This window comes from Sinohyriopsis cumingii, chromosome 2 (genome assembly GCF_028554795.1).
Source record: "Sinohyriopsis cumingii isolate HCF-2022 chromosome 2, ASM2855479v2, whole genome shotgun sequence".
Lineage (NCBI taxonomy): Eukaryota > Metazoa > Mollusca > Bivalvia > Unionida > Unionidae > Sinohyriopsis > Sinohyriopsis cumingii.
The window spans coordinates 168,053,665-168,080,310 of record NC_142962.1 but is presented as its reverse complement, the minus strand read 5'-3'; the positions used below and the strand labels follow the sequence as shown (position 1 = coordinate 168,080,310).

The 26,646-nt window shown below is 35.6% G+C and overlaps 1 protein-coding gene across 2 annotated transcripts in view; it reads right to left on the bottom strand.

Moving 5' to 3' along the window:
* LOC149806267 (multidrug resistance-associated protein 1-like) overlaps nt 1–26,646 on the bottom strand; it is a 225,855-nt gene that overhangs the window by 123,373 nt on the left and 75,836 nt on the right. For both annotated transcript variants that reach the window (XM_089951214.1, XM_089951215.1), the window contains exons 11-15: nt 20,587–20,724; nt 14,033–14,179; nt 12,067–12,151; nt 8,565–8,631; nt 4,210–4,336 (exon numbers count right to left, since the gene is read on the bottom strand). In XM_089951214.1, the coding sequence (XP_089807340.1) occupies nt 4,210–4,336; nt 8,565–8,631; nt 12,067–12,151; nt 14,033–14,179; nt 20,587–20,724 (564 nt within the window). The remainder of the gene's footprint in view (nt 1–4,209; nt 4,337–8,564; nt 8,632–12,066; nt 12,152–14,032; nt 14,180–20,586; nt 20,725–26,646) is intronic.

Below are 26,646 nucleotides of genomic sequence, written 5' to 3'. Positions count from 1 at the left end.
TTTCCCATCAGCAGAATACAACGGAAGAGTTAATAGCATTGTCGTGGTCTTAGCATGCAGCCTGTTTCTACGTTCTACATGAATTATGTTACCAATTATTTTAAAACATTGCTTTTATTTGACAGTATGGTATTTCTTTTGAATAGTTCTGTTTTCTTGGCTGTGTTTGCTTTGTTGCCTCTGGTGGCTTTGAGGCATCCAAAATACATCCACATGTTGATATATAGAAATGAAAGTGATAGTAAGCATCAGAAATTGCATAGATGCAGAAGTGTTTTTAACTGAAGTTGCAGGCATCTATTAAATGCAGACTGCAAGCAAGTTATTTATCTTCTCATCTCACACATATTGGTGAGTGGTCATCAGAAACAATTCCCATTACAGTAAAAACTGCTATGAGTGACCACCTGTCATTTCCAACCACAACTGTAATGCACGGATCAATTTTATTATATAAATGCTGTTATGAGCAACCACTTGCTGAACGCGACCAGTGACCATGATGTCTTGGCAAAATAAGCATTCTGACACTGATATGAATGACCGCATTGTAAAAATGAGGCTAAACTCAACTGACCTTTATATAAACCCCGTAAAAACGACCGCTCATAACGTTCTAAATTGAATTTTTTTTTTTGTTTTGTTTTACAAATTGGTTGGCTACCGATATCTGATTTTTTTTAGCTATGCCTATAGTGTTTTATAGTTTATGTCATAAACCAGACTAAAGTATAAAGTAAAAACAAACATAAAAGGAATATAAAAAAAAAGGATTGTTGCTACCAGTGATAGATGCTACAGTCCATAAACCAGGCTAATGTACACGTCACAAACTGCTGTTATAGTGCCAAAGTTGACGTAATGATCACACATATTGTTTGTCAATAGAGTTAATCCGTATTGCCGGGGGTGAATAAGGTCATTGCCTATTAAACCAGCAAGAGAGAATCATTTGTGGGATTTGATTGATAGTGTTCGAGACTTGTGAAGTTTGTTGTATCTCCCCACTGATGTTAAGTGATTACATGCCAATCACAAAGCTGTTGTCTATTCAAGCTGGTGTGACCGGGTTACACACTTTTCTTGTAGAGTTAATCCCTGTGTGTCATCTTTGAATGAAGCCACAGACTTTTGTCTCTGAGTAAATTGTTGTTTCTGGATGAGATAATTGTTTCTTTTTATTTCATTAATTGTTAGATATGCAATGCACATGTATAGATTTTTCATATTTTCCCATGGCCCAGTAAAAACCATCTTAACATTCGATATTACAACTGAGCACTAATAATTTTAACACTTAGAACCTTAATAACAATGGATGAACCTCCAACTAAAAAGAGGTAAATTTTAAGGCTGGAGAAATTATTGTAACTGAATGAAGTGAAAAAGAGCAGACCACTTGCAAAAAGCGGTTTAAACGCTGGTAAAACAAATTTAGGTTGTTATAAAGGAAAATTAGTATTTAGGAAATGATTTCATATTCTAAAATATGTGATCTTCAAATGTAAATGTGATTTCATGCTTAATAATAGAAGTATATCTTTATTGCTATATAAATTGTTTTCCAGATGAATGCATAAACTATTTTAGCAAGAACTATTAATAAAGAATAGAATTTATGTACAGTGACTGTGGTTATTTTTTTCTTGAAATTGTTCTGAAACTGGACCTTGGAAACTGGTCTTTTTGTACAAACCTGTTATTTGACACCACATGTCTTGAGAGACCACTTTTTGTTGGCAGAAGGGACAGTCTCTCATAACAGGTTTTACTGTATATATTTGTCACTTTTAGTTTTTATTATTTCTTTTAATATTATACAATATACAACTTTTTAATTTAAATGTAATCCATAACTGGTCAGATGGACTTGCTACATATTTTTTTGTCCCAGTCTGCTGTGAAATTAGCTGGTAACGGACTACCGGACAGGTGGCAATTTTGCACACTAATCCACGGAAAACTACTGGCATGTTTTCTCACATACCCACACTGGCCAAGTCGAGATTCAAACTCACACAGACATAGGTGACATGTGTGGGTGATCTGTAAAGGCAAGTGACTTAGACCAAGGGTTCATTTGGATATAAAATAGGCATCATTTTTTTTTTAAGGATTCACCAAACAGCATAAGAAGTCTTTTAATTAAAACCCATGTCAATATGACCAGCCATTCTGAAGAAGTATAAGATGACGATTGTGGCATAGTGAAAACTCTATGTTGATACAGCCATTTGTTCAGAAGAAGTAGTCATTACAATATTTTTAAGATGGCTGCTGTGGCGACTATAGATGTCAGATCAGCGCAATTTCATTTTGAATCAACCAGATCATAAGAAGTCTCGGAGCAGAAATCCCAAGTTGCTATGATCATCCACTTAGAAGAAATAGCAGGAAGATTTTTAAGACTGCCACCATGCTGGAAATGTTAGATGGTAGAGCACGATCATTTTCATTAGGGTCAATTGGACATTAAAACCATGCATTCAGGGGGACTAGCAATAACAAGACTTTCATGTTGGCCATCAAGGTGGCAATACTGGCTGTAAGAATGGAACCATTTGCATGGACTGGATACACAGACAGTAATACTAATGAACACAAAAGGATAAAAGAGATATGCCCTACCTTTGCATAGACTGGATGTACAGGTAGTAATACTAATGAACAGGCTAGGATAAGACAGATATGCCCTACCTTTTGGCATGGACTGGATGTACAAGTAGTAATACTAATGAACATGCTAGGATAAGACAGATATACCCTACCTTTGGCATAGACTGGATGAACAGGCAGTAATACAAATGAACATGCCAGGGTAAGACAGATATACCCTACCTTTGCATGGATAGATACTAAATTAACTTTTAAACAGTGCCTTAAAAAATGCTTTGCTAGCTCATGTTTCAAGTTTAGCTAGGTTAATGTGATACGCTCTAATTCTGTATGGACTGGATGTACAGGCAGTAAGGCAAATGGATTGTTGTAAGTGTGTGTGATTTTGATTTTAACATAGCTTTAACAACTTTTCAGTCATATCGCTACAATGTCTGCAGTGTGGCAGTTTATAGTAATGTCTAGCAATGGGGCATCATGCTGCAGACATGTAGCATGATGTCCCACCCAGTCACATTATCCTGACACCAGGTCGACCAGTGCTAACACTAACCTCTTAATGCTGAGTGCCTAGCAAAGCAGTTGTTAATAACATTTTTGTAAGTCTTTGGTATGACTCAAATGGGGATCGAACCCACGACCTCTTGCATCTGAGGCAGACACTCTAACCATCAGGCCACCAGAGTGGTTGCAAATGGACTGGCAAGGTTAGCACAAAAAGCCCAAACTTCATATGGACTGGATGTACAGGCAGTAAGGCAACTGGATTGGCAAGGTTAATACAGCAAATCCTACCTCTGTATGGACTGGATGTAAAGTAAGTAAGGCAAATGGACTGGCAAGGTTAATGTGATATGCCCTAATTCTGTATGGACTGGATGTACAGTAAGTAAGGCAAATGGACTGGCAAGGTTAATGTGATATGCCCTAATTCTGTATGGACTGGATGTACAGGCAGTAAGGCAAATGGACTGGCAAGGTTAATGTGATATGCCCTAATTCTGTATGGACTGGATGTACAGGCAGTAAGGCAAATGGACTGGCAAGGTTAATGTGATATGCCCTAGTTCTGTATGGACTGGATGTACAGGCAGTAAGGCAAATGGACTGGCAAGGTTAATGCAATATGCACTACCTCTCTCATGGTGAGACATAAAAGTCTTAACTTCTAAAAATCTTTGAAATATGTAAATATGTTGTTTGGTGAAAAGGAGGTAAATCAATTTGAACAAAGAAAGCTTTTTATTGTCACTAAACTCCACCACTAAACTTATACCATTTTTTTATGTGACTGTAACAAGCTCAATGGGTCACTAATGCACCTGCAAACTGTTTTAATAATTTGAGTGTGTTTTAAGAAAGGAGCTTTTAAACATGAATGTCAAGATCGTTAAATATGGTTACAAAACTCTTGTCTTGACAAAATTGTGGATTAATTCTGTCCATTTAGAATCAGTACATGATGTTGTAAGTACACAATAATTACCATAAATAACTTATAATCTCTCCACAAACAGTATCAATGGAAAGTCTAGGGATACAAATAACTGCACATACATTACAATGCACTCTGACCTCTATGTTTTATGATACCTTTACATTGACATTTCCTGCCAGCTTTTCCATTTCTCCCAGAATGGCTGACAGAAGTGATGATTTGCCAGAACCCACAGTTCCAACAACAGCTACCAAACTTCCTTCTGGCACTGTAAGCCGAATGCTGTAAAATGAATAATGGGGGGCATAAAACAGAGGCAATGAAATATAAATTTACAACTGACATTTAAACATTTATTCGTGACATCATCAACAATCAGACTGAATTACAACTAACATATTTTATTCGTCACATCATCAACAACCAGACTGGATTACAACTGACATATTTTATTTGTGATATCATCAACAATCAGACTGGATTACAACTGATATATTTTATTCATGACATCGTCAACAATCACACTGGATTAAAACTGATATATTTTATTAGTGACAGCATCAACAATCAGACTGGATTACAACTGATATATTTTATTAGTGACAGCATCAACAGACTGGATTACAACTGATATATTTTATTAGTGACAGCATCAACAATCAGACTGGATTACAACTGATATATTTTATTAGTGACATCATCAACAATCAGACTGGATTACAACTGATATAGTTTATTCATGACATCGTCAACAATCAGACTGGATTACAAATGATACATTTTATAAGTGACAGCATCAACAATCAGACTGGATTACAACTGATATATTTTATTAGTGACATCATCAACAATCAGACTGGATTACAACTGATATATTTTATTAGTGACAGCATCAACAATCAGACTGGATTACAACTGATATATTTTATTAGTGACAGCATCAACAGACTGGATTACAACTGATATATTTTATTAGTGACAGCATCAACAATCAGACTGGATTACAACTGATATATTTTATTAGTGACATCATCAACAATCAGACTGGATTACAACTGATATAGTTTATTCATGACATCGTCAACAATCAGACTGGATTACAAATGATACATTTTATAAGTGACAGCATCAACAATCAGACTGGATTACAACTGATTTATTTTATTAGTGATATCATCAACAATCAGACTGGATTACAACTGATTTATTTTATTAGTGACATCATCAACAATCAGACTGGATTACAACTGATTTATTTTATTAGTGACATCATCAACAATCAGACTGGATTACAACTGATTTATTTTATTAGTGACATCATCAACAATCAGACTGGATTACAACTGATATATTTTATTAGTGACATCATCAACAATCAGACTGGATTACAACTGATTTATTTTATTAGTGACAGCATCAACAATCAGACTGGATTACAACTGATATATTTTATTAGTGACATCATCAACAATCAGACTGGATTACAACTGATATAGTTTATTCATGACATCGTCAACAATCAGACTGGATTACAAATGATACATTTTATAAGTGACAGCATCAACAATCAGACTGGATTACAACTGATTTATTTTATTAGTGACATCATCAACAATCAGACTGGATTACAACTGATTTATTTTATTAGTGACATCATCAACAATCAGACTGGATTACAACTGATTTATTTTATTAGTGACATCATCAACAATCAGACTGGATTACAACTGATTTATTTTATTAGTGACATCATCAACAATCAGACTGGATTACAACTGATATATTTTATTTGTGACATCATCAACAATCAGACTGGATTACAACTGATATATTTTATTTGTGACATCATCAACAATCAGACTGGATTACAACTGATATATTTTATTTGTGATATCATCAACAATCAGACTGGATTACAACTGATTTATTTTATTAGTGATATCATCAACAATCAGACTGGATTACAACTGATTTATTTTATTAGTGATATCATCAACAATCAGACTGGATTACAACTGATTTATTTTATTAGTGATATCATCAACAATCAGACTGGATTACAACTGATTTATTTTATTAGTGATATCATCAACAATCAGACTGGATTACAACTGATTTATTTTATTAGTGATATCATCAACAATCAGACTGGATTACAACTGATTTATTTTATTAGTGATATCATCAACAATCAGACTGGATTACAACTGATTTATTTTATTAGTGATATCATCAACAATCAGACTGGATTACAACTGATATATTTTATTAGTGATATCATCAACAATCAGACTGGATTACAAGTGATTATACAGGAAGTATACTGACTAGACTGTACAGATGCTATTCATCAATGGAAATTGCAAAAAACAGGCTTTCCAACACCATCAAAATTATTTGTGTGTGTGTCATTTCTCATAATATGCCTTGCTGAAGATGGTATATTTAGATTTACATGTACAACTTGTTGAAAATGGAACATTTTGGTCAACTGACATTACATCTTCTGCTGAAAATGGTACAATTTGTTTTACTTCTATGGGCCCAGCTTACAACTTTTAATCCACAAAGGTTAATTTATGACACCTGCAACTTAAAATGGTCTGTGAGTGACCTTAATGAACATAGTCTAAAGTAACAGTTATCAATCAGGGACAGATAAGGTTGATTGGTGTACTTTTCCAAGTAAATACATTTATGGTTCTTTTAATTTCCAGATACACCAAATATACCAGACACAAGAACATCACTCTATGTTTACAGTTGATTATTATGAGGCAATGAGAATTGACTATGTTAAGCACATGTCTGGAGGGATATAGTATCAAGAACAAAAATACAATAATACTAAGACCAATGACGATATCCAAATCATATACTCATGTACAAGCCAGCTACAACTGCAAACTGCACAGACTTAGATCTGTCATCATATTATGTGCCAGCAGATCTATGTCCATGCAGTTCGTTGGGAGCAGTCAGTCACACAAACATATCTAGGTCCATGCAGTTCGTTGGGAGCAATCAGCCACACAAAAATAACTAAGTCTATACAGTTTGTTGGGAGCAATCAGTCACAAAAAACATATCTACATCTATGCAGTTCATTGGGCGCAATCAGTCACACAAACATATCTAAGTCTATGCAGTGTGTTAGGAGTAATCAGTCACACAAACATAATCTAGGTCTATGCAGTGTGTTAGGAGTAATCAGTCACACAAACATATCTAGGTCTATGCAGATTGTTGGGAGTAATCAGTCACAAAAACAAACTAAAGATTGTGCAGTAATTTGGGAGTAATTTGTCACACAAACACATTTAAGTCTAAGCAATGTGTTGGGAGTAATTAGTCACACACAGCAGACCTAAGTATATGCAGTGTGTTGGGAGTCATTAGTCACACAAACACAGCAGACCTAAGTTTATGCAGTGTCTTGGAAGTAATTAGTCACACACACAACAGACCTAAGTCTATGCAGTCTGTTGGGAGTAATTAGTCACACACACAGCAGACCTAAGTTTATGCAGTGTGTTGGAAGTAATTAGTCACACACACAACAGACCTAAGTCTATGCAGTCTGTTGGGAGTAATTAGTCACATACACAGCAGACCTAAGTCTATGTATTTTGTTGGGAGTCATTAGTCACACACAACAGACCTAGTCTATGCAGTGTGTTGGGAGTCATTAGTCACACACACAGCAGACCTAAGTCTATGCAGTGTGTTGGGAGTCATTAGTCACACACAGAGAAGATATAAGTCTATTATTATATTATGGTCATTTCTAGCCAAATTTTGATGTTTAAGGCTGATTGTAAGAGTAATGTCCCTTCCCAGCTGAGATAACAAACTGCATAAATAAACTATTTGCATTTTGATAAAAGTGTATGCTTAATAGATAATGGTGTATGCTTATTACATCCTGGTGCATGCTTATTACAGTATAGTGTATGTTTATTAAAATATGGTCTAATATTATTACAGCATGGTGTATGTTTATTACAGCATTGTGTATAGTTATTACATAATGGTGTATGCTTATTACATCAAGGTGTACACTTATTACAGTATTCTGATAAAAGTATGCTTATTACATCAAGGTGTATGCTTATTACATTATAGTGTATGCTTTATACAGCATGGTGATTGCTTATTAAATTATAGTGTATGCTCATTACAGCAAGGTGTATGCTTATTACAGCTGCATGTGCGCTTATTACAGTATTCTGATAAAAAGTATATGCTTATTACAGCAAGTGCAGATATTTTGCATATTGTAGTCAAAATTACTAGCTTATATGATTTCCTTCCCCATATCAATGCTAAATATATCATAGGACATTATTTTGCACCTTTAATAGTTACATGTATGTCAATACAAAGAAAGATTAAAGTTGTATCCAGCGTCTACTTTGTGCATTGAGGTAATTCTAATCAGTTAATTTTTAAGCCAAATGGCTGAATTCAAAATCTCATAACTAGCTAAAGTATTTTATGAGTGACTCACTTTCTGAGTGTTGCTACACCTTCTCTCTCCCATGTGAAAACCCCATTGTCTATGATGACTGCGGGCTCTGGAAAGAGATACAATAACCATTAAACAGTAAAAGGAAATCGAAACATTTTCCAAGTTAAATATACAATAGGCCCAAATGGCTCTGACATCGCTCATCTGGCTTACATAACAGTTTATCATTTCTCTAAACAGATTTGTTGGCTGATTTTTAGTGGCACTTTCAACACATCATTTTCTTTTTTTCCATGGATGAATGGATGCTCACTCCAAGATTACCACACCCCTTTCCCAAAATCAATTTTCAGGGGCATAAATATATAAATATGCAAACCCAGCCAACAGCTTATCACTTCATTGGGAAATAAGCTAGATGATTAAATAAAGAATCGGACTGGAGAAACCTGATAATACAAACCCAGCCAACAGCTTATCACTTCATTGGGAAATAAGCTAGATGATTAAATATATAAATATGCAAACCCAGCCAACAGCTTATCACTTCATTGGGAAATAAGCTAGATGATTAAATATATAAATATGCAAACCCAGCCAACAGCTTATCACTTCATTGGGAAATAAGCTAGATGATTAAATATATAAATATGCAAACCCAGCCAACAGCTTATCACTTCATTGGGAAATAAGCTAGATGATTAAATATATAAATATGCAAACCCAGCCAACAGCTTATCACTTCATTGGGAAATAAGCTAGATGATTAAATATATAAATATGCAAACCCAGCCAACAGCTTATCACTTCATTGGGAAATAAGCTAGATGATTAAATATATAAATATGCAAACCCAGCCAACAGCTTATCACTTCATTGGGAAATAAGCTAGATGATTAAATATATAAATATGCAAACCCAGCCAACAGCTTATCACTTCATTGGGAAATAAGCTAGATGATTAAATAAAGAATCGGACTGGAGAAACCTGATAATATATGAAGCAGAAAGTAGTGTAAATCGTATCCAACAGCTCATATGTCTATCTTTTTACAAGCATACAGACAGCTATTTGATGGTATAAATCAATTAACAGCTCGTAGGTCTATCTTTTTACAAGCATACAGAAAGTTATTTGATGGTGTAAATCAATAACCAGCTCATATGTCTATCTTTTTACAAGCACACAGACAGCTATTTGATGGTGTAAATCAATTAACAGCTCGTAGGTCTATCTTTTTACAAGCATACAGAAAGTTATTTGATGGAGTGAATCAATAACCAGCTCATATGTCTATCTTTTTACAAGCATACAGAAAGTTATTTGATGGAGTGAATCAATAACCAACTCATATGTCTATCTTTTTACAAGCACACAGACAGCTATTTGATGGAGTGAATCAATAACCAACTCATATGTCTATCTTTTTACAAGCATACAGACAGCTATTTGATGGAGTGAATCAATAACCAGCTCATATGTCTATCTTTTTACAAGCATACAGACAGCTATTTGATGGAGTGAATCAATAACCAGCTCATATGTCTATCTTTTTACAAGCATACAGACAGCTATTTGATGGAGTGAATCAATAACCAGCTCATATGTCTATCTTTTTACAAGCATACAGACAGCTATTTGATGGAGTGAATCAATAACCAGCTCATATGTCTATCTTTTTACAAGCATACAGACAGCTATTTGATGGAGTGAATCAATAACCAGCTCATATGTCTATCTTTTTACAAGCATACAGACAGCTATTTGATGGAGTGAATCAATAACCAGCTCATATGTCTATCTTTTTACAAGCATACAGACAGCTATTTGATGGAGTGAATCAATTAACAGCTCGTAGGTCTATCTTTTTACAAGAATACAGAAAGTTATTTGATGGAGTGAATCAATAACCAGCTCATATGTCTATCTTTTTACAAGCATACAGACAGCTATTTGATGGAGTGAATCAATTAACAGCTCGTAGGTCTATCTTTTTACAAGAATACAGAAAGTTATTTGATGGAGTGAATCAATAACCAACTCATATGTCTATCTTTTTACAAGCATACAGAAAGTTATTTGATGGAGTGAATCAATAACCAGCTCATATGTCTATCTTTTTACAAGCATACAGACAGCTATTTGATGGAGTGAATCAATAACCAGCTCATATGTCTATCTTTTTACAAGCACACAGACAGCTATTTGATGGAGTGAATCAATAACCAACTCATATGTCTATCTTTTTACAAGAATACAGAAAGTTATTTGATGGAGTGAATCAATAAGCAGCTCATATGTATATCTTTTTACAAGCACACAGACAGCTATTTGATGGAGTGAATCAATAACCAGCTCATATGTCTATCTTTTTACAAGCACACAGACAGCTATTTGATGGAGTGAATCAATAACCAGCTCATATGTCTATCTTTTTACAAGCACACAGACAGCTATTTGATGGAGTGAATCAATAACCAACTCATATGTCTATCTTTTTACAAGAATACAGAAAGTTATTTGATGGAGTGAATTAATAACCAACTCATATGTCTATCTTTTTACAAGAATACAGAAAGTTATTTGATGGAGTGAATCAATAAGCAGCTCATATGTCTATCTTTTTACAAGCATACAGACAGCTATTTGATGGAGTGAATCAATAACCAGCTCATATGTCTATCTTTTTACAAGCACACAGACAGCTATTTGATGGAGTGAATCAATAACCAACTCATATGTCTATCTTTTTACAAGAATACAGAAAGTTATTTGATGGAGTGAATCAATAAGCAGCTCATATGTCTATCTTTTTACAAGCATACAGACAGCTATTTGATGGAGTGAATCAATAACCAGCTCATATGTCTATCTTTTTACAAGCATACAGACAGCTATTTGATGGAGTGAATCAATTAACAGCTCGTAGGTCTATCTTTTTACAAGAATACAGAAAGTTATTTGATGGAGTGAATCAATAAGCAGCTCATATGTCTATCTTTTTACAAGCACACAGAAAGTTATTTGATGGAGTGAATCAATAACCAGCTCATATGTCTATCTTTTTACAAGCATACAGACAGCTATTTGATGGAGTGAATCAATAACCAACTCATATGTCTATCTTTTTACAAGCATACAGACAGCTATTTGATGGAGTGAATCAATAACCAGCTCATATGTCTATCTTTTTACAAGCACACAGACAGCTATTTGATGGAGTGAATCAATAACCAACTCATATGTCTATCTTTTTACAAGCATACAGACAGCTATTTGATGGAGTGAATCAATAACCAGCTCATATGTCTATCTTTTTACAAGCACACAGACAGCTATTTGATGGAGTGAATCAATAACCAACTCATATGTCTATCTTTTTACAAGCATACAGAAAGTTATTTGATGGAGTGAATCAATAACCAGCTCATATGTATATCTTTTTACAAGCACACAGACAGCTATTTGATGGTGTAAATCAATTAACAGCTCGTAGGTCTATCTTTTTACAAGCATATAGATACTGCTTTAGGTACTTACTAATGTTTTTATCATGGCTGACAGCTGTTGGATCCAACTCATCATTGCTGAGGAAGCGTCTCAACCTCTTCAGGGACACAACCATCTAAAAAGCACAAGACAAGACAAAGGGATAGCATGAAGCTGGTTTTGGTGCCATGTGGGGAGGATGCAAAGAAACTCAAGAAAACTCTCAACTGCAATTTGGAAATAACTAATTACTTTAGGGACTGATCAAACATTCTAACATGTCTAAACACTTTCCATATCTTCTGGAAAACATTCTAACATGTCTAAACACTTTCCGTATCTTCTGGAAAACATGTCTAAACACTTTCCATATCTTCTGGAAAACATTCTAACATGTCTAAACACTTTCCATATCTTCTGGAAAACATGTCTAAACACTTTCCATATCTTCTGGAAAACATTCTAACATGTCTAAACACTTTCCATATCTTCTGGAAAACATTCTAACATGTCTAAACACTTTCCATACCTTCTGGAAAACATTCTAACATGTCTAAACACTTTCCATATCTTCTGGAAAACATGTCTAAACACTTTCCATATCTTCTGGAAAACATTCTAACATGTCTAAACACTTTCCATATTTTCTGGAAAACATTCTAACATGTCTAAACACTTTCCATATCTTCTGGAAAACATTCAAACACTTCCCATGTGTTATGGCAAACATTATAATATGTCCAAACACTTCCCACATGTTCTTGCAAACATTTCAATGTGTCTAAAACACTTTCCACATAATCTGACAAACATTCTAACAAGTCTGAACACTTCCCACGTAATCTGGTAAACATTTCAATGTGTCTCAATACTTCCCACATAATCTGGCAAACATCTTAACATGTCTAAACACCTCCCACATATTCTGGCAACATATCAATGTGTCTAAACACTTCACACATAATCTGGCAAAGATTCTAACATGTCTGAACACCTCCCACATATTCTGGCAACATATCAATGTGTCTAAACACTTCACACATAATCTGGCAAAGATTCTAACATGTCTAAGTGTTTTATCACATTTTTTGGAAAAGTTTAACATGGCAAACTAAGTATGAAAAAAAAATCACGTGACATATGTAGGGTAAGGCACTAATACAATCTTTTAACATCCATAATGTTCAAGATATATGGCCACTCACTCCACTTAAATGATACAACATGAAATATATTAATGAATTTTTTCCAAATTACATCAATCATTCAAAACCAAGTAAAGCTTATGTTGTCCCTGCCGTAAGTTAACCTTATTATTGGTTGATATGATCAAAGCTAAAGATCAAGGTAGACATTCAACATTTTCTGAACTTGTCAGAGTAATTATTTTTATCTGGAAAACTTGAAAATGCAATAATAATAATGATAATAATAATAATAATAATAACAATGACAATAATAATAATAATAATAATAATGAAAATCCTAAAGGTAAGCTGACATCAGTAACTAGGTTTAAAAATTCAATATAAATTGCACCAAACAACCCCTCCTTTTTGTCTCTCTAAGTGACTTTAAGTTGCCAAAACAAATACGCTAAAGTAAGGTAATGCATAAAATGTGCTCTTAACAAAAAATTGAAAGGATTCAAGTATTAAGACAAGTAGACTAGATGTAATGATATATGAGAAAGCATCCAAATATAAGTGATTTGGTTTTCTTTCTACACTCATCTACACTAATAAGCAGCACTGACACAGGCAAACATAGGATGTGGAAGAGGGAGATGAAGTCTTACCTGTACAATGCTAGATATCTGAATCAGGATGAAGAAGGAGAGGGAAAGAAAGACTCACCTATCCAATACTAGAGATGACACTAGGGAGCAGTGACATGTTGAACAGGGAGAGAGAGACAAATACTTACCGTTACAATACTAGAGATGATGCTAGGCAGCAGCAACATGGGGAATGGTAAGATGTTGAAAATGTAGAAAGAGAGAGAAACAAAGACTTACCTGTACAATACTAGAGATGACGTTAGGGAGCATTGACATGGGGAATCGTAGGATGTTGAACAGGGAAAGGGAGACAAAAGCTTTCTCAGCATCCAGGATGTTATCTGGGTCAGACAGCACATATACAGCAAAGGTTACCAGGGTAACCTGAAATTACAATGGTCATAATTTCAAGTACTGATGAAACTCCCACTGTCCAAGATAGCATTACTGTTTTAGTACTACTTCAAGGAATAAACACATATAGCTTATCACACATATTATGTCATGGGTGTAGTTTTTAATGTTCATGGTGGTAAACTCAATTATCTCTCTTGGAAGTGTCAAAGAAACAAATGTGCACAAATGTATTGTTTGTGTTGTGCATTCAATGCACCTTTGATCCACAATTTTGAATGAAGACATACTAATTAATGAGAGAGAGAGAGAGAGACAGAGAGAGAGCACCCCCACCTTTAAAATCAACCATCTGTAAATGAGACAGGTCTAAACTGTAGTACTTATAGGTATACACCACGATGAAGAGAGTTTGTCATACCGTACCCCAAGTTCCAACACATGGCACTGGATGCTTTCAACAGTACAAACTAGCTTGCTAATACAAAATTAACTTACACAAAATATTTGTGATAAAAGAAAGTTTTGTTATAAAACCCAACAAACTGTCAAATTTGAATTCATATATTTCACTTACAACACTTAAAACAGTCTCTAATTTCATCCTAATACACAGTAAATAGTGCAATATATAAAGCCAATTTATGAAAGCTAATTGCAATATACAGGTAAGAACTACAAGAACCGTCAAGAGAATCAGCCATTCCAAATGAACACAAGCATGTAGTCATCCATGATAAAGACCAAAGGTAAATATATTATTGATTTTTAATGCAACTTTTAAAAAAGTTCAGTCATATCGCTATGATGTCTGCAGTGTTGCAATTTATAGTGATGTCAAGCACTGGGGCATCATGCCGCAGACATTTTGCATCATATCCCACCCAGTCACATTATCCTGACACCAGGCTGACTATTCCTAACACAAATATCTCAATGTTGAGTGCCAAGTGAGGCAGCTGATAGTAACATTTTTTATAAATCTTTGGTATGACTAGGCTAGGGTTTGATCTGGCATCCAAGGCAGATGCTCTAACTCCTTAGGCCACCAGAGTGGTCTTTAAAAGGCATATAAAATGAAAGATAATAATGCATGTAGCGGACATTAGCAGGACATGTCTGAATGTTTATTTGGGTTGTCTTAGAAACGGGACAGATTCTTATGAAGATTTCCCTTGGCAGGTTGGAAAATTTAAGACATAGTTTATCTGAGTCTGTGCATAGTGAACGATTTATTTCACTAACCTTTGTACACTATGACTTCAGTTAATTTCTGTTTTTATCATTGGTTTCAAACAACCAACATTTACTAAATATGGTATGATTCCATGGCATCTCAAACATGTTTTTGAAGTTATTTTTTGTTGTTTACTTTTCAACAAGTACATTTTGCACCTTTACTATTTTATGTACTATAAAAATCACTGCCATAGTATTTCAGTATGTAAATACAATGTATACATAGACAATATGGGACTAAATACACACAGTTTATGATGTTACATTATTTCAATATGTAAACACAACATATAGATAAACAATATGGGACTGAATACACACAGTTTATGTTGTTGGTTACTATCATAGGTATTTATTTTTAAAAGTAGTATTAGTAGTAACATCAAAGAATTTCAATTTTTAATCTTTTCAATACCCAACAACATAAGCTGTTAAGCAGGCAAAGTTAGTGCCACACCCGAAAGAAATATAATGATGAAGAAAGGTGCATACAAATTAAAGATGACTGAATTATTAACTTTTTGAAAACAGGTGCTAAAATGTACAACATACATGCCAACTCCTTGCGAGGAAAAAGTGTAATCCAAGTGTACAAAAAGTGTAATCTAAGTGTACAAAAAGTGTAATCCAAGTGGACAAAAAGTGTAATCCAAGTGGACAAAAAGAGTAATCTGAGCAGAAAAAGAGTAATCTACATATAACATGATAAAAATTCAATGAGCATATGTACAAAATCATTTATTTATCCGTCTGGACTTTTAACATCAATTACTGCTTCAAGTTTGCGTATATAACACTCTGAGCTTTAAAATGCAACAGAATCTCACTTTGTTCCAACTAAGACTATGAATGTTTTGCACACCAGTAGAGCACTAAGTGCTGGGTTACAGAGCCTGGATCTGAATTCAGTTTTATTTTTGTTAACAATGCTGAACAATCTCTCATAGTCAGCATTATAATGGTAAAGAACCAATATTCTTTTCTTACAGTTATTGGGTCTTTCAGCTGGGAAATAAGATGAAAAAAATAAACTCTGTCTGCATGAAGTACATTGTCAGGTAGAGTGCCAACTTGATTCTTCAGGAGTTCTCATTCTAATTTATCAGCAGCCTTTCCTGCAGCATGGTGCATCTTATGACAGAGAAAGTCTGATATTTACAATGATGGAGACATTTTTCAAAATATAGAATGCAACTTCTTTATGAATTCCAGTCATCACTGTTTATTCAAAGCATTATTAAGCAAATAAAAAAAAATGTTTTTTCCAGTGGAATCTACTGTTAATTCTGGTAATGAAAGAAGAGTACTCTGACTTTGCCCTTTTTGTTGTCAAAGTCTCTTACACAGACTGGGTACAACTTTTTGTCATTATCACTACTCCTGTCTGTTGCAATACTAAATGGCCCAATTTTCATGGCTTCTGCAATTTTAAGTGAAGTATCTTCTGCTAAACACCTAACAATATTAGATGATTTTGTTCTTGCACATGCATATTTTCTGCAACTTTGAAATCAGGAAACCTCTGTTTGAACAAAGGACCAATGTAATCTTCTACTGCTAGGGGTAGTCCGTGTTCTATTAACTCGGTAGATAATGCATGTGCATTTATAAAATTCGTGTCCACAATTTAGTTCTGCTGTAAAAAAGAAGTTACCTTAGTACTGGAGTTAGTAAAACGAGCTAATTCAAGGTTTCTTTGTTTTACCACCATGACCAATATTAAAATCCTTTCCACACAGCCTGCAAGAGGCGTGAAGCTGCCCTAGAATGGAATTTTTCAGTCTTTTCCAAATCCATCAATTAAATTACTTGAAAAATATTTTTGCTTTAACATGCGCATCTACTAGAATAAATGTGACTTGACTTTTAGCGCCAAATACCTACAGACTGGTTCTGTATCAGATATGAATTAGAACAAAGAAACTGCGAGCAAAGATTAAAAGTTAGAAAACTAGTCTGTTCTCTCCTAACTAAGCGATACAACTGCTATAAATAGAAACAGACGTCAAAAGTTGAAAGTAGAAACAGCATGTTTCTGGGAAGTAGGGCAACTGCTATAAACAGAACATAATACTGTTAGGAAAGTGCCTGCAAGTCTTCAGACAATCGTAATCTTATGTCGTAGTTATATAGATGCCGTCTTTTCTAGAATACGGTCTGTGGGATTAATGGGATGTTAATAAAAATGATAAAACAAATTTTTAATTTTTTGGGGAGGGGGTATAACAAAAATGTGTAATCCGAATACAGTTATGAGTAAGGCGTAATTTAGTGAAAAAAGCGTAATGATTACGCCAAAAGCAAAATGGTTGGCATGTATGTGTACAATATACTTCTCTTGCACTTTTCTTGAAAGTATTATCTAGTGGGATGTCAGGTGTTCTGCATTGGAGTGGCAACCACTCAGCCACTCCACACTGCATTGGAGTGGCAACCACTCAGCCACTCCAAACTGCATTGGAGTGGCAAACACTCAGCCTTTCCTCCAATGACAAGGGATGCAAAAGAGTTTCCTTGATGTGGGTCTACTGGGCCTACTCTACATCCTGATATCCAAAGGAGGTGACAATCATTTGATCACTGTGCATGTTTACAGTTGATGGAAAGCACGTGTTTTAATCAATTCCCCACATCATCATGTCTATTTTCATAGACAGGCCATAATTCTGAATACCATACCTGTTCATTTATAATGCACCCCATACACCAATACAAACAGAATACCGTACCTCATCTATAATGCATCCCACACACCAATACAAACAGAATACCGTACCTCATCTATAATGCAACCCCACACACCAATACAAACAGAATACCGTACCTCATCTATAATGCACCCCACACACCAATACAAACAGAATACCAAACCTCATCTATAATGCAACCCCACACACCAATACAAACAGAATACCGTACCTCATTTATAATGCACCCCACACACCAATACAAACAGAATACCGTACCTCATCTATAATGCAACCCCACACACCAATACAAACAGAATACCATACCTCATCTATAATGCAACCCACACACCAATACAAACAGAATACCGTACCTCATCTATAATGCACCCCACACACCAATACAAACAGAATACCGTACCTCACCTATAATGCACCCCACACACTAATACAAACAGAATACCATACCTCATCTATAATGCATCCCACACACCAATACAAACAGAATACCGTACCTCATCTATAATGCACCCCACACACCAATACAAACAGAATACCGTACCTCACCTATAATGCACCCCACACACTAATACAAACAGAATACCGTACCTCATCTATAATGCAACCCACACACCAATACAAACAGAATACCGTACCTCATCTATAATGCACCCCACACACCAATACAAACAGAATACCGTACCTCATCTATAATGCAACCCACACACCAATACAAACAGAATACCGTACCTCATCTATAATGCACCCCACACACCAATACAAACAGAATACTGTACCTCATCTATAATGCAACCCACACACCAATACAAACAGAATACCGTACCTCATCTATAATGCAACCCACGCACCAATACAAACAGAATACCGTACCTCATCTATAATGCAACCCATGCACCCATACAAACAGAATACGTACCTCATCTATAATGCAACCCATGCACCCATACAAACAGAATACCGTACCTCATCTATAATGCAACCCATGCACCCATACAAACAGAATACCGTACCTCACCTATAATGCAACCCACACACCAATACAAACAGAATACCGTACCTCATCTATAATGCACCCCACACACCCATACAAACAGAATAACACACCTGCTTGTCTATAATGCACCCCCTTGCACCAATACAAACAGGATTGGATCTAGATTTTTTAACATAGCTTTAACAATTTTTCAGTCATATCGCTACAATGTCTGCTGTGTGGCAGCTTGTTATGATGTCAAGCACTGAGGCAACATACCGCAGACATGCAGCATGATGTCCCACCCAGTCACATTATCCTGACAACAGGCAAACCAGTCCTAACACTCTTAATGCTGAGCGCCTAGAAAGGCAGCTGTTAGTACCATTTTTATATGTCTCTGGTATGACCCATGACCTCCTGCATCCGAGGTGGATGCTCTAACCACTAGGCCACCGTAGCGGTCCACAAACAGAATAACACACCTGCTTCTCTATCATGCACCCCAGACACCCATACAAACAGAATACCATACCTGCTTGTCTATAATGCACCCCACACACCCATACAAACAGAATAACACACCTGCTTCTCTATCATGCACCCCAGACACCCATACAAACAGAATAACACACCTGTTTGTCTATAATGCACCCCACACACCCATACAAACAGAATAACACATCTGCTTGTTTATAATGCACCCCACACACCCATACAAACAGAATAACACACCTGCTTGTCTATAATGCACCCCACACACCCATACAAACAGAATAACACACCTGCTTGTCTATAATGCACCCCACACACCCATACAGAGTAACACACCTGCTTGTCTATAATGCACCCCACACACCCATACAAACAGAATACCATACCTGCTTGTCTATAATGCACCCCACACACCCATACAAACAGAATAACACACCTGCTTGTCTATAATGCACCCCACACACCCATACAAACAGAATACCATACCTGCTCATCTGTAATGTATGTCACACCCTAATGCACACAGCACAATTCTACATAATACACTGCTTGTCAATAATACACCCTACATAACCATGCAAAAACAGCAAAGTTCCTAATGTGCTGTCATTGCTGGCAGATGAGGTACCCATGCCTCAAAGCTGTTGGGTGTATTTATGCTTTCAAGCAAACAACACAGACCTGACCTGTCAGTGCATTATATACAAGAGAGACCTGACCTGTCAGTGCATTATATACAAGACAGACCTGACCTGTCAGTGCATTATATACAAGACAGACCTGACCTGTCAGTGCGTTATATACAAGACAGACCTGACCTGTCAGTGCATTATATACAACACAGACCTGACCTGTCAGTGCATTATATACAACACAGACCTGACCTGTCAGTGCATTATATACAACACAGACCTGACCTGTCAGTGCATTATATACAACACAGACCTAAATCTATCAGTACATTTATTTACAGCTGGATGCAGGTTATCAATAATGTAGACTGTGTTAACCAAAATACATACTATGAAAGGAGCAGTAGTCCAGGCAAAGGTGGAACAGGCATTGAGGTAGGCCATTCTCTTTAAGAGATTTAACTCTTTGTTTCTGATATCCAGAACTTGCTTCTCAAAGGATGGCTCCCAGGCATACAGTTTTAAAACCTGAAATAAGATCATGCATATATGTCAATCAAATCAAAATGATTACGCATAGCTGTCAATCAAATCAATAGTGGATTAAGAAAAGAAAAATCAGTGGTCATTCAGTTTCTACTAATTAGGCAACATGAAGTTTTTCTAGACTGAATGAAAGCACAGGAAGTGATTATCAGTGGTCATTCAGTTTCTACTAATTAGGCAACATTAAGTTTTTCTAGACTGAATGAAAGCACAGGGAGTGATTATCAGTGGTCATTCAGTTTCTACTAATTAGGCAATATGAAGTTTTTCTAGACTGAATGAAAGCACAGGGAGTGATTCACAGTGGTCATTCAGTTTCTACTAATTAGACAACATGAAGTTTTTCTAGACTGAATGAAAGCACAGGGAGTGATTATCAGTGGTCATTCAGTTTCTACTAATTAGGCAACATGAAGTTTTTCTAGACTGAATGAAAGCACAGGGAGTGATTATCAGTGGTCATTCAGTTTCTACTAATTAGGCAACATGAAGTTTTTCTAGACTGAATGAAAGCACAGGGAGTGATTCACAGTGGTCATTCAGTTTCTACTAATTAGGCAACATGAAGTTTTTCTTGACTGAATGAAAGCACAGGGAGTGATTCACAGTGGTCATTCAGTTTCTACTAATTAGGCAACATGAAGTTTTTCTAGACTGAATGAAAGCACAGGGAGTGATTCACAGTGGTCATTCAGTTTCTACTAATTAGGCAACATGAAGTTTTTCTAGACTGAATGAAAGCACAGGGAGTGATTATCAGTGGTCATTCAGTTTCTACTAATTAGGCAACATGAAGTTTTTCTAGACTGAATGAAAGCACAGGGAGTGATTATCAGTGGTCATTCAGTTTCTACTAATTAGGCAACATGAAGTTTTTCTAGACTGAATGAAAGCACAGGGAGTGATTCACAGTGGTCATTCAGTTTCTACTAATTAGGCAACATGAAGTTTTTCTTGACTGAATGAAAGCACAGGGAGTGATTCACAGTGGTCATTCAGTTTCTACTAATTAGGCAATATGAAGTTTTTCTAGACTGAATGAAAGCACAGGGAGTGATCCACAGTGGTCATTCAGTTTCTACTAATTAGGCAACATGAAGTTTTTCTAGACTGAATGAAAGCACAGGGAGTGATTATCAGTGGTCATTCAGTTTCTACTAATTAGGCAACATGAAGTTTTTCTTGACTGAATGAAAGCACAGGGAGTGATTCACAGTGGTCATTCAGTTTCTACTAATTAGGCAACATGAAGTTTTTCTAGACTGAATGAAAGCACAGGGAGTAATTATCAGTGGTCATTCAGTTTCTACTAATTAGGCAACATGAAGTTTTTCTAGACTGAATGAAAGCACAGGGAGTGATTCACAGTGGTCATTCAGTTTCTACTAATTAGGCAACATGAAGTTTTTCTAGACTGAATGAAAGCACAGGGAGTAATTATCAGTGGTCATTCAGTTTCTACTAATTAGGCAACATGAAGTTTTTCTAGACTGAATGAAAGCACAGGGAGTGATTCACAGTGGTCATTCAGTTTCTACTAATTAGGCAACATGAAGTTTTTCTAGACTGAAAGAAAGCACGGAGTGATTCACAGTGGTCATTCAGTTTCTACTAATTAGGCAACATGAAGTTTTTCTAGACTGAATGAAAGCACAGGGAGTGATTATCAGTTGTCATTTAGTTTCTACTAATTAGGCAACATGAAGTTTTTCTAGACTGAATGAAAGCACAGGGAGTGATTATCAGTGGTCATTCAGTTTCTACTAATTAGGCAACATTAAGTTTTTCTAGACTGAATGCTGGGAGTGATTCACAGTCTTAAGTCTCAATGTGTCATCAATGTGTCAATGATTTTTTCTACTATCATTTTCTCATCAATCTTTCAGGTTCAAAATATTCCATAAGGATATGAATACGAATTTATGGATTACATTTTTAAACAAAAATTCAATACTGCAAAACCAAAAAAGTGACAAACTGTTGAGTTCAAGTCCACTATTTCAATTTTAATGGTTGCTAACTTTTTATAGGTGGGTCAGAAAGAAATAATGAACACATGATAAAAAAATGTCTTAATGGCAGTTGAGACGCAGAAGCAACAGGCTCTAGTTTAATCCTTAATCCTCATTCTTAGACACTGCAGAGTTTAATCCTTAATCTTCATTCTTAGACACTGCAGAGTTTAATCCTTAATCTTCATTCTTAGACACTGTAGAGTTTAATCCTTAATCTTCATTCACAGACACTGCAGAGTAGGATCAACAATTACATAACTCACCTCTACATATCTTTTACTGGTAGCCAGTGTAAACAATATCATGCAGAAAATATATTCATCTTAAAGTGATTCTGACAATGAAAAGAAAGACCTTTTCAAAGCAAATTTGTTTTTTTGGCAGTGTTTCATCTTTACACTGCAACTGTTAATGATTTTACAATTTAAAAATTTAAATTTTAACTTTTAATTAGCAATATATAGCCAGTATTTTCTGATAAACCATGAAACTCATCACCTACCTTGCTACCTAACTATCTAATGTTAATTTATGAAATACAGATTAATGTTGTTTTGTATTGTTAACCTGGTTTACTTAACTTCTTTTCTAAGATATTACAGTTTGGGTACTATAATGAATTAATGAAATACAGATTAATGTTGTTTTGTATTGTTAACCTAGTTTGCATGACTTAAAAGTTTCCCATTAAACAAAGCAGGCTTATGTAGTTGTGTAAGAACACATTCTATGTAAAATATCTCCCAAAATTGGCAGCATGTTGATTTTACCTAATTTACTACATCCTGATACAAATTCTTTCTAAACATGAAGGCATAATTACCATGCACAGCCCCTTGCTCATAACAAAAGTCATCCAGATCACGATGATAATAAAACCAACAGGAAAAATAAATATGGCTTCCAGAGCGGTAAGAAGCCCAGCCATTCAAATGCAAGATTACATCACTTATATGCAAACATGTCACTCATTATTAAACCAGTCCAAGATCCTGATGATAGAAGCACATATTTCAACACTGATTAAGTCACAAATATGGCTTCTAGAGAGTTAACAAGTTCTGCCAATCAAACACAAGACTACATTATTAATATGTGTGGATCTCACTAATTATCAAACCCATCCAAAATCATGATAAATTCAAGTTTGATCAAAACTGAATCCAAAATATGACTTCCAGAGTGGTAACAAGTCCAGCCAATCAGATGCAGATCAGCTCATTAATATTCATGCATCTCACTCAAACTTATACAAGATTTGAATGATGTATTCCATTTCTTACCAAATTAAGGCCTCCAGAGTGGTAACAAGCTCAGCCAATCGGATACAAGATTATCTCATTAATATGCATCGCTCTTGCATCCAAGATCTTGATGACATAAACCTATATTGCAAATTTAATCAAGATCAGATGAAAAAAATGACTTCCAGAGTGGTAACAACTACAGCCAATCAGATGCAGAAGAACTTCAGTAGTATGCATGGATCTCACTCATTACTGAATTCATTCAAGATCTTAATGATACAAGCAAGTATTCCAAGTCTATGCAAAATGGGTTAAGAAATGTGGCCTCTTGAGTTGAAACAAGATCAGCCAATTGCCTCCTGAGTTGAAACAAGATCAGCCAATTGCCTCCTGAGTTGAAACAAGATCAGCCAATCACCTCTTGAGTTGAAACAAGATCAGCCAATCACATGTGACTGTGAGATCACCTAAATTTGCATGGATTTCACTATTTATCAAACTCAACCAAAATCTTAATGATACAAGCATACATTCTATGTCTGAACACAATCATGTCAGAAATATGGTCCCCAGAGCAGTAACACTGTTATGCAATCAGGTGATTAATTTGCATAGCTCTTGCTCATTATCTAACTCATTAATATGCTCATTTTTTTACTCAGCCTAAATCTGCATGATAGGAGCAAATATAATCCATGTTTGATAAAAAGATCAGTTCAGAAATATGAACTCCATAGTGGTAACAAGGCAATCAGGTGTGAGATCACCTCATTATTGAACTAGTCCAAGATATTTATGATATCAAACATATCAATCCAAGTATGACTGAAATAAGATCAGAATTATGGACTCCTAAGTGGTAACATGCAATTCTTGATGGATGGACAGACACAATAGACAATACATGACAGACAGAAGATCATACCGTAAACTCCTCTGGCATTATGCCCAGGTGAATAAAACAAATTACTCTCTTAAAATATTGTCCACCCCAAGAAGCCAGATTTTACTGGATGGAAAGTAACAGGCTTAAGGTACACTTGGAGTAACAGTTAACACAGATCATGAATCAATAATTATCTAGATAAATCATTGCAGAAGGAATGAGATGAAACGTAGAATGGAGTCAATTCATCTAATTCGTATATTCACCGATATGTACACCACATTTAACCTGATGATGATAACGTCATTAATATGGAAAGTAATCTAATGATTATCATTCCTACTTAAAAGGGTCTTCTAAATTGGCTATGATGTATATATCTGTAGCATGGATGAACCTCTATGACTACAAACACAAATAATTAACCCATGTTACTGAAGTAAGAAATGTTGGTCACTGTGGCCTTTGTTGGTTGTAAAGGTGTATAGCAGCAGAGATGCATCCCATTATCAAGTTTCATTTCTTGGATGTAAATAGCATCTAGTAGCATTTTAAATGCAAAATTTCCACCAAGTCACTCAAATATGAAATATAGGGTCACAGAGACCTCTTTTCCAAAAACAATGTAGATGTTATCAAGGTCACAGTGACAAAAAACTTTCTAAAGATGTAAAATGTGATCTGTAGGTAACAGTGAGCTTACTAAATGATATGCATATAATATTCTAGTTTGAAGATTCTACCATGAACACAGAATAAACACATAAACATTACACCAAACTCAGTAATTCATGAAATATGGGTCAATGTGACCCACTTTTGTTATGAGCATATAGTACTCATCAAGATGAATTCCTTCACCAAATTTAATAATTCCATATAATACAGTATTTATATATTGTGCAGAATGTAGTAAACACATAAGCTTAACCAACAATGTCAACTAATGTATAATGTATATCTATGTATATAATGTACATCTATATATGTATATATATCGTCCCCCCAGTTACTCCTAGCAGGATGGTGCTTTGAAACCCACTCAAAATTGTTGCCCAGGTTCTAGGAAGAATTACTGAGATTCAGTGAGGGTGTACACTGCATGCTTTGATCTGTGCGGATGCCAACAATGACAGCTGGGATAGTATAATAGCTTTCCTCTACTGCGTTGTTGTTCATCCTTCAAGTTCAAACATGACCATGACATTGCTAACTGGTTTCGGTTCTGTATGTGAATGGCTGATCAAGATAGTTTGTGGTCTGAATTGTCTGTGGCACACTGGGAATGCTGCCAGGGCTTGCTTCATCAATAGAGGACATGCTGTAGTTCTGAGATTTCTGCTGCTTCTGCAATGTCTCTGCAATTTTCTTCTGTTCAATGTCTGTAGCTCCAGCATGAACCAATTGGAGTGATCCTGTGTTTGATCTTCCCAAGAATCAGGGTCAATATAAAAGTGTTTCATGGATGACTTGAGGGAATCTTTGACGCATTTATTTTGACCACCCTGAGAACTTTTTCCCTCCTTCAATTCACCAAAAAAGATCTTGGGTAGTCACATTTTGGTGACGTGGCCTGCCCATTTCAACTGTGATTTCATCAGCTGACTATGGATGCCTTGAATGCCTGCCCATGTGAAAACCTCACTGTCATGCCATCCTCATTAGTTCCCTCAGGCAGCCCATGTAAAAATTTTCTTGGCATGGCATGTGTATGCTCTACAGTGTACAGCAAGGTTCGCAAACACAACAGCTTCTT